Genomic DNA, 9,536 nt, shown 5'->3' with positions numbered 1-9,536 from the left:
AAAGAGTCCAACAGTCCATAATAGTATCGGGTCTTCCACTTCACTGGCAATGTCAGAAATTGTTGACCTGAGTCCCCTACAGCTCAACTTCAACAAAGCAGTTAGGCTCAGGTTGCTGTAGTTCAATCCCCACAACTTTTAGCAGTCTATAAAGAATAATGGCCTAATTCAGGGCTTAAATCTGGCTGTACCATCCACGTCTAAGAGATCATTACTGTGTTACTCTATTTCTCTTAGTTCTAGTTTCCTTATGTATAAAATGGCAATAACAATAACAGCAATGGTCATAGAAGAGAGAATCATTTCCACTTTTCAAATAAGGAAAATGAGATCAAAGAGGCTAAGGAACTTGCCAAGAGTCATGCAACTTAATCATATCTGACTATGAACCCATTTCTAACTCCAATCCTGACCCAGAACCTCTCCACTCTACTAAACTATACTCCACTTACCTATTCTCTTAAAACCGAATACTGTAGTAAACAAAAACAAATCCAACTGAACAAAAGAGAAACAACTTACATAATTCCTTACCACAATAAACAGAAATATGGTCTCTATGCAATCTACAATTAGAAAATCTGTAGTATTTCTAGAGGACTACTTTGAGTATATCTTCAAACCATAAAAGTCCAAAGAGTGAAGCATACCTGGAGTAAGTTCTCCTCTTCACAGAGATGTTTATCAACCTTCTTGTAGAGGTTATCTAGACCTTTCTTCACCTCCTTTCCAGGATATTCTTTAATAACTTTACGAAGTTCTTGTTTGTTAAATGCAAGTTGGTAGCTTACTTCCTCTTCTCTTATTCCCTGTGCTACACGGGTTTCAACACCTTCGAAGAAATGCTTCAAGGAAACGAAAATGAGTAAGAACTACTTTTACTATCCCTTTTTTTTTTTTTTTAAATCAAATTATAACTATATATGCACTGTATAAAAACCAGACAACATGAGAAAGTATAAAGTAACAGTCACCTGTTATGCCACTCGGAGTTAACCAGTTAACATTTTAGATTTCCTTCTAATTTTCTGATGCGAGTATACATATTGAATTTTAATTTTCTATGCTGCATTTTTCATTTATTATTACTTTTGATGCTGGGTAGTGAGCCCAGTGCTTCATGTTATACTAAGCATGCTACTGCTGGGCTACACACTTTGTCTTTTTTTGGGTATTTTTTTAGTATGGGTATACAGGGTCTCACTATGTAGATTGGACTTGTAGTGATCCACCTGTGTTCAGCCTCCCAAGTGCTGGGATTACAGGTGCACACAACCATGCCCAGTCTCAATCACCATCTCAGTGTGCCCTGGGGCAGGGCCAGCATGGCAGTCCAGGGATTGAACTCCAGTCACTACATCTGCCTAAGCAGGTGTTCACATCTTGTCTTAAGTACATATTTTAATGGACATACAAGATTTCATCCACTGACTAAGTCACAACTTAGGTATCTATTCTTTCCTCCTATATTGGGTAGCTATTAGTTTCCTTTCTTGAGAGCTGCCAAAATCAATCATAAATACAGATGTCATAAAGTTTTAAGCATGTACACACAATGCCTTTCCAACATAAATTTCTTTATCTACTCAGTTCAACAGTACAACTATTCTGAAGATCTCCATGTGCATTCCAATGAAAAATCCAATGAATTTTTCTGTTAACAGTGCAGAAGACTGCTACCTTGCATTATCTCTAGTTTTTAAAACTGCTACTAATGTTGGAGTTGGCTCTGCCAAAGAATAGGCCTCTTGTTTTAATTAATTATTTTGCTATAAATGAAACAAACATATTTTCAAACATTTAGTAGTGGCTCAGGCTCCCTGCCAACTTATATGTTGGCTATCAGCACTTTATTGATTTTAAAATAGATCTTTATATTAAATACACTGACCTGTATTATTTCAAATATTCTTCTCAGGTTGTTTTAGCTATACATGTCTTGTTTGTTTGATACAAGGTTTCGCTACACAGCTCAGACTCAAAACGATCCTCCTGTCTCAGTCTAACATGCTGGTTTTGGGGCCAGCACAGCATGTGGTACCAGGGATCAAACCAGGACCTGTGCTTGCCAGGCAGGCACTTAAGACTGCTGAGCTATCTTCCCAGCTCCCTCTGTTGTTAAGTTTAAAGGAACTTACAAAGAGTTGGTTCTGCCTTTGAGTAAATGTCTCTTAGATTTCTTTGAATTCTTGACAGATGCATGTTTTTATTTGATTTTAATTTCAAATTAAAAGCTTATTTAGGGTGACTTTACATTGTGGACAAAGTCAGAATGATCTATTTAAACTGCTGTTTCAAAAGTTCTCTAAAACCATGATTTTTTTTAAGTTTAAGTATTAAATTTGCTCTAGGAAAAGATGTATGTCAATCAGGAATAAAAGAAAAAGGAAATGTACAAAACAAAGTTTTGTTTCCCTTTTACCCTGATAAAGTTTCTAAAATCTTCTCTGATATGGGCATAAAGGTTCATTTAGGGATGGAAAAGCCCACTCTCTAATACTCACCCCACAGCCGTGCTATTTAAAGCTAGTCTGACAGCAGGCAAGTTTAGTTTCCGTTTCTTCATCTGTGAAAGGAGCTACTACTAGCTTAGCTCAATCAATTTTAGTCAAGAATTAAGAGAAATAATGCAGGAAGACCACCAAGTGGTGTCTGGCACCCTGGCAGCTCTACAGTCTGAGCCCCTGCCCATCCCCAGTGTCAACATAATAGCAAATTTAGGGTGTCAATGCAGACAGACGGGTACAGGTTCAAAACAAAGAAAAATGTATTACATTTAGTTTTTCAAGAGGTTGTCCTAAGGAGTAAATGACGTAAGACTGAAGGTGATCAGTGTACTTTTGCTTGGCTTCCTTTTTTTCAGCTTCTAGACATGAGATTTTCAAACGGGAAAGAGTTGCAAAAATATGGTGAAAATTTTCCATCATAACCACGTCTCTGGGGGTCTTCTGGCTTTCGTTTGCTACTTTCTCCACTATAATTAAAGCAGAAACAATAAATAACATCTCTGATATGAGTATGACTATAGTTACATGATTTTTTTTCATTTGTAAATGTAAGAATTAAGCACATTTCTACACTAAATATTATATAGACACTGGGGGTCTTTATACCTACCTGAACAAAGTAAGTCACTGTAAAAACAGTTACACGTACATATGAAAATTCAATATAAACCAAAGTAACTTTTTAAATTAGCAGAGAGGGCTGGGGAGATGGCTCAGTAGAATAAGCTCTTCCCTGGCAAGCACAAGGGCCTGAGTTCAAACCCCGGTTCTGCCAAAAACAAAAAACAAAAAAATAGCAGAGAAATGATACACTGAAGCTATTTCACTATTTTGCATTAACTAAATTCTGAATTGCTCAAGTACTTAAAATGTAAAAATTATAAATATAATCACAAAATTTCCAAAGAAATAGAACCAATTAAATACTGCAATAGTATATAATTTGATGAAAACTAGAGATTCACACAAACGCTTTGACCCAGTTATTCAATTTCGAGTAATTTACCTTATGGAAATTTCAAACCATATGAACATATATAAACTGGGAACTAATACATTCAATAGAATCAATAGGTAAATAATGATACACAGAAGACTATGTAGTCATTAAAAATGCTTATAGCTATCTGAAGTAACTGACTAGATAACAGGATTATAGAGACTAGCAGCTTCCAAAACAGTGTAACATATGACAAAAATTTTAGACTAAAGAACCCACAAGCAATGTGCACATATATGAAGGAATAAGACACTGAGAAGAGTGAAAGTTAAATATTATCCCTGTATAATGAAATTAAAAATAGTCTTTCTTTGAAAAAAATTATTTTCTGATTTTTTTTTTTTTTTTTGGTACCAGGAATCAAACTCAGGACCTTGCATTTGCCAGGCAAGCACTTACTCAACTGAGCTATCTCCCCGGCCCAATTTTCTGATTCTTGCAGTCTGTAAAATGGACTTATTTTATTGTAGTATCACACAAAGCAAAGCTATTTTAAATTTTAAAAGAAAAATCTTACAAACACTTAATTATGAAATCTGTCTTTTCTTTAAACTTGGTTTCACTGAAAATGTTAATGAAATCTTAGGTGAATACTTTCTGACCCTATTTTGAACTTTTAAAATTCCCAAGAAAATGTAATCAGATTAATTACTTCAAATTAAATCGACATGTCCAAATTGTTTGACTTAATTATGGGATCTAATACAGAAAGATAGAATTACGGTCTTACAGTGCTACTCTGCCTTGTGTAACACGAAAACTGAGGCCTAAAGATGTGAACTGATTTGTTCAAACCATATTGTTGTAACTGATTTTTTTAAGCTTAGGAAGACTTATATTAAAATGTTAATGTAATGTGAAATGTCATTTTTTTGTTTTAAAAAAATTTCAACTTTGCATAATGGCAAGTCCGTATGAATCCTAAACTATAGGGGGTTCTGAAATCAGTATCAAAGGTTTTATGTATTATTTATTTTTAAAATTTAAGATATCTTTAATATCAGAAAACCTAAAAGAAAGGCAAGATAGCTCAGTGGAGTAAGCACTGCTTAGGCAAGTACAGGGAGCAGGTTCAACCCCCAGTGCCACATGCTGCACTGGTCCTGCCCCTGAGCACACTGAGCAGGCCACCCACTCTGGGAGTGATGGTGCATGCTGGTAATCCCAGCACTGGGGAGACTGAAAACAAGAGGATTACTATGAGTGTTAGCTGCATAATGAGACCCTCTGCCAAATATATAAAAAAAAAGAAAACCGAAAAGAGACTATATAGAAAAGAGACTATATAGAACGTTGAAAATAAGGAACATACCTGTCCCCAACTTTTGATCTACCAGAAACAACAACATCAAAAAAACCCCACAATTCTTTAGAACAAAAGCTTACCATTAACAAACACTCCTCTGATAAGCTTGGTATATGCTTTATCCAGATCTCCACGACGCTCAGCATTTTTAAAGATTGATTCTGCAAGTCCAGCAAATTCTTCAAATTCAGCAACAAATGGAAGAATTCCTACTTTACTCTTCTTTGAGATCTTTACTTCTTCCATTTGCCTTATTTGGTTACTCTAAAGTGAGGCAGACAGGAGGGGAGAGAAACCGCCAAGCAACTTATAAACTACATATAATTATAATCAAATGCATATATCGTGGAAGTGGGATACTAGTACCTAAAACACCTGGATTATGTTTTTGCTTTTTTTTTGAGACAGAGTCTTGCTCTACCTGTCAGCCTTTTGAGTGCAGATTACAGGTATGTGCTACCATACTCAGCCTAGATGGTGTTTTATAATTTGAACTATGGAAGATGAATCACAACAGAGATAACTAAGAAAGATGGATCAACTACCTAAAACATCTCTAATGTTTTATTTTAGAAACAAGGAAAATTAAAGTAAGATACTATTAAGAATTATGAACTTCAAAAAAAAAAAAAGGAATTATGAACTTCAGGTCTTTCTTCAAAATAAAAATAATCAATATATATTCTTATCATTTATGAAGGATGAGGATAGGGATTGTCCATTTTGAGTTAAATAAAAACAGATACCAGAGCACATATATACAGGCTCTTTCCAAATGACTTCTGGCTGATGGCCACGAAGCCAGGTTTGATATCAATAGCCACCTCCAGGGCACAGCAGGCATGCATTTCTGTAACAGATTTCCATTAGCTTCCCATATGTCAGTTGCTGATGTGAAACTGCTCCAACAAAGCTCAGATGCACAAGTGTGATGAAGTACAAAATGGAGTTTTCACACAGAATGCAGACATGTGGGCTCAAAAAAGATCTATGGATTTAATTAGGGTTCTATGTAATTTTTAGGGGATCTAAATCTACTCACAGTGTGAATTAAACTGCAAATCATTTAAACTTTTTCCTAAAATTCCATTGTATTGAGATTTTGGGAGTGTAACTTGAAAATCATGTAAAATATGAACTAGAAAAATCATTATTTTTAGGATGTAAGTATTAGTGCAAGAAGACTTTATGAGTACTGTCAACTCTTTCATATTTTCTTTGCTAATGTTCCATCAGCACTGATAGCAACAAGGTATAAAAATGGGTGCAGTACAGGGTTTAAGAGTTTGGCTGGGTTTGACCTGCAGCTCTATCACTATTTTACTGCTGATGAAAGTAACTTCACATTATTAGTCCTACAGGGAAGGGGTAGTGTTGTGAGGATAGGCTTAGGCAGGGTATGCAAAATGCCTAGACCTCTGGTGGTACATGTAGGCACTCACTGATGAATGCTGGCCTACAGTTTTTATTAAGTTGCATGCTGATATTTCAGATTTTAGATTAGTGTTTGAAGATACCCAACCGTTAATACAACACTGAAGGGTGGGGTGGGAATTATATCCAGTGACTTGGGCACACTAAATATGAGCTCTATCGTTTAGCCACACCATGAGACCCAGGAAAAGTTTAAGTGACAGCAGTCTTCTCACAATTTGTGACAAGTAAGGTAAAAATACTGCATTAAGAAAAGAGCCAACAATGTACAAATTCAGACAAAAATTTTCATCATTTTTCTCATGGTGGAGGTATCCATAACTGCAGTTCTAATGTCATAATTAGGAGGACATGGAGGCTGTTCAGTGTGTAAGACTACAATGTTGACTTTAGCATATATCATATTATTTTTCCATGACAATTTAACTGTATCATATAATCCTTAAAAGTATGACAGTGCAAATCGGTATCACTGTAGTATGAAGACTCCTGAAAAGCAAACACAGCTTAAAATACTGGACTACCAAGTCCAGCGTGATCTGTAAGTGACTATAAATTTAGTTCTAGTTCAAAAAGGCTAGCGTTCTTAGCCCTGTTCTTTGAAGAGTTCCAGATACTTAGCTGAATTCAGGTGTTATTTTTCCCATTTTCTGTAGCCATTTGACATTCATGCTTTTTGCTCAATATATACAGACTAACACTGTTTCAACTCTTTATGCCCTAGGTTCTGCTCTTGTCTCAAAGACCAAAACATATAGCCCTAATGAGAACATAGTCTACCAAACACCATCAGAAGACCTGGGTTAAAACAGGAGACAGAGTAATGACAGGTAGAAAAGAAGTGTCTTTCTCCTTAGTAAGAAAAGGTAGGCCTTCAGGTATACATGCAATTGAGTAGAAAATGTGAATTTATACCCTTATGTCATTTCTCCACTGCTCTGTCTTAAAAGTAATACAATCTTTTGTGTGTGTGTGTGTGTGTGTGTGTGTGTGTGTGTGTGTGTGTGCAGGGTCTCACTATACAGCTCAGACTTGTAGTAACCCTCCTGATTTCTGCCTCCCTAGTGCTTACAGGCATACACCACCATGTCCAGATTCAGTATGACTATTTTTAATAAGCTATTAACTATGCAAGCTATCAGTAATGACTCTTATTCTATGCTGGGAAATGTGCTAATTATTGCATTTCAACCAATGCCTTTGTTTCTCTGATTCACAGTCTGTGTTCTAGTAAGTTAAGAGGAACTACCGGAACTTACATTTTACTGATAAAAACAAATGAACTTTTAAGTTCTGGAAACATACAGTGCCCTTTGATTTCACATTACAACTGTGTCATGTGGACTCATTATCTTGGTCTTTGGTAGCTCTCTTCCTTTTCCTTTCAGCTATCATTTTGCAGTCAGATCTTCCCCATTTTATCACTTTTAGGTAAAGGAGGAGGGAAATGAGAGGTAGGAAAAATCTGAGATAGTCAGATTTCACAGCACTTCAAATACCATCTCATATCTGGTAGGGAAGGAGGTTTAATAAGCTTAATGAGGTGACATTTGAGTTCCTGGAGTAGATATACATTGTTTTTACATTTTTAAAAGCTAAATACTATTTTTAGAAGTATAAAAATCATGAGGATTTTAAATGCCCTTAATATTTTTTAAACTCCCACTGTTACATGGACAGTCAAGAGGTACTTGGTAGTTACGTAGTAGGAACACTGAAATGATACATATCCATTTAAATAGTAGGTACTTTAATGAACTGAAACTTTTTTTAAGGATCTGGCTCAGCTCCATTCACACCTACAAGCTGACCAAAATCTAAGAGGCAATACAAAAATGACTAATTTTTTTGTAGATGAAGGAAAATGATAGTTATATGAAAAGCGTACTCTTAAAGTTATATAACTGTTGAAACTATTAAGCTATTACTAACATTAAGGAATTAAACTATTAGTTTTGTTATTATTAAAATTATGATAAGAAATCCAAGTGTTGGCTTCACTGGCTTCATTAAGCCAGTATCCCGGGAAGCCAGTTCTTCAGGGTACCCTGAGCAAGTGCTGCCACTGTGCCTCCCTCCCACTCCAGTGCTCACCCAAAGCTGGAGCACAGAGAACAGCTGAGTCGGCACAGTGCTATCCAGCTGTTTCCCCAGGTTGTTGCCAACAATCTGTTTTCAAGGGCTTAGAGGAATGAACACTACATCACCAAAAGGAAGCTGCAAATCCCTTGATTTAAATATATGTATGTATTTTTTACGATTATTAGAATCCTTATTTTAAGTAAAACTTACAATGCACTTGTCGAAGTTCCTTTTGACAGTTACCAAAACATTTCCCAATGTGGTGCTGAGAAAAGAAGCAGGGTCCACATTCTCTGCCGTCCACACGTGATGACTCATCTTGACTAGCATGTACAGCGAATTAAAGCTATCAATTTTGTCTCCTAATGCAATTAGGCTGTTCAGGTCAGACTCAATGCAGCGAAATATTTTAATCATCATTTGGCGAATCATATCTCTCCTATTTAGAAAACATACCAATATATAAAGTTATTACACATTTCTAATGAATTTGCCTTTAATTTTAACCTACTACAGTGAAGAGAAAATGACTTAGATTTGATATATTAATTTAAAACATCCAAAAAAGAATTATCCTATTTAGAGATAAAAATATTTTAATGAGGTAAGATTTATCACTTAAATTAAGTTTTATGTCACTTGTAAAATTTGGTTCTGATATATGATTTCTATTATCACTATTATAATTACAATATTTTTGGGTACCTAGACTTGAACTCAGGACCTTGAGCTTGCCAGGCAGGCACTGTGCCACTGAACTATCACGTTGGCCCTGTGCTTCTGCGATTTCCAAGAAATACACAATTCAAAAGCTACTCCAATCAGCAAGCATTAAAACTGCTTAAATCTTCTGTGATCATGGGAGATGAGTTGAAAAGCCATACAACAGACCAATTTTAACCCAAAAAAGTCATTCCCACTTAGACAGTGGGCATTCACATTTTTGGGGGATATTTTTAGGTTACTGACAATCATCTGGACTACTCATGAGTAGAACTTCTCCAATATTCCATCTAACTTTTTTCAAAATAAACAACAGTAGTAAATACATACTCCGATGAAACGGGCAGTGGTGTGCCAGAATTATGTTGCCGTGATGATGTTACTCCATCCAAGTCCTCTGCTTCAGTCTGCAAAAATTAGTCAGCCAGTTTATATAATAAAAGACCAACAATTAGACTAGTTTATATACCAAGGCCTGTTCAGT

At 35.7% G+C, this 9,536-nt stretch overlaps 1 protein-coding gene across 9 annotated transcripts in view; it reads right to left on the bottom strand.

Annotated features, from left to right (window-relative positions):
• Positions 1 to 9,536, bottom strand: part of LOC101586595 (exocyst complex component 1) — a 49,605-nt gene that overhangs the window by 2,094 nt on the left and 37,975 nt on the right. For all 9 annotated transcript variants that reach the window (XM_023710929.1, XM_023710930.1, XM_023710932.1 and 6 more), the window contains 5 exons: positions 9,383 to 9,459; positions 8,540 to 8,768; positions 4,894 to 5,077; positions 2,775 to 2,974; positions 651 to 845 (listed from right to left, as the gene is read on the bottom strand). In XM_023710929.1, the coding sequence (XP_023566697.1) occupies positions 651 to 845; positions 2,775 to 2,974; positions 4,894 to 5,077; positions 8,540 to 8,768; positions 9,383 to 9,459 (885 nt within the window). The remainder of the gene's footprint in view (positions 1 to 650; positions 846 to 2,774; positions 2,975 to 4,893; positions 5,078 to 8,539; positions 8,769 to 9,382; positions 9,460 to 9,536) is intronic.

This window comes from Octodon degus, unplaced genomic scaffold (assembly GCF_000260255.1).
Source record: "Octodon degus isolate 3935 unplaced genomic scaffold, OctDeg1.0 scaffold00019, whole genome shotgun sequence".
Taxonomy (NCBI): domain Eukaryota; kingdom Metazoa; phylum Chordata; class Mammalia; order Rodentia; family Octodontidae; genus Octodon; species Octodon degus.
Note: the sequence above shows the minus strand (reverse complement) of the source record. Positions and strands in the feature narration are given on the sequence as shown.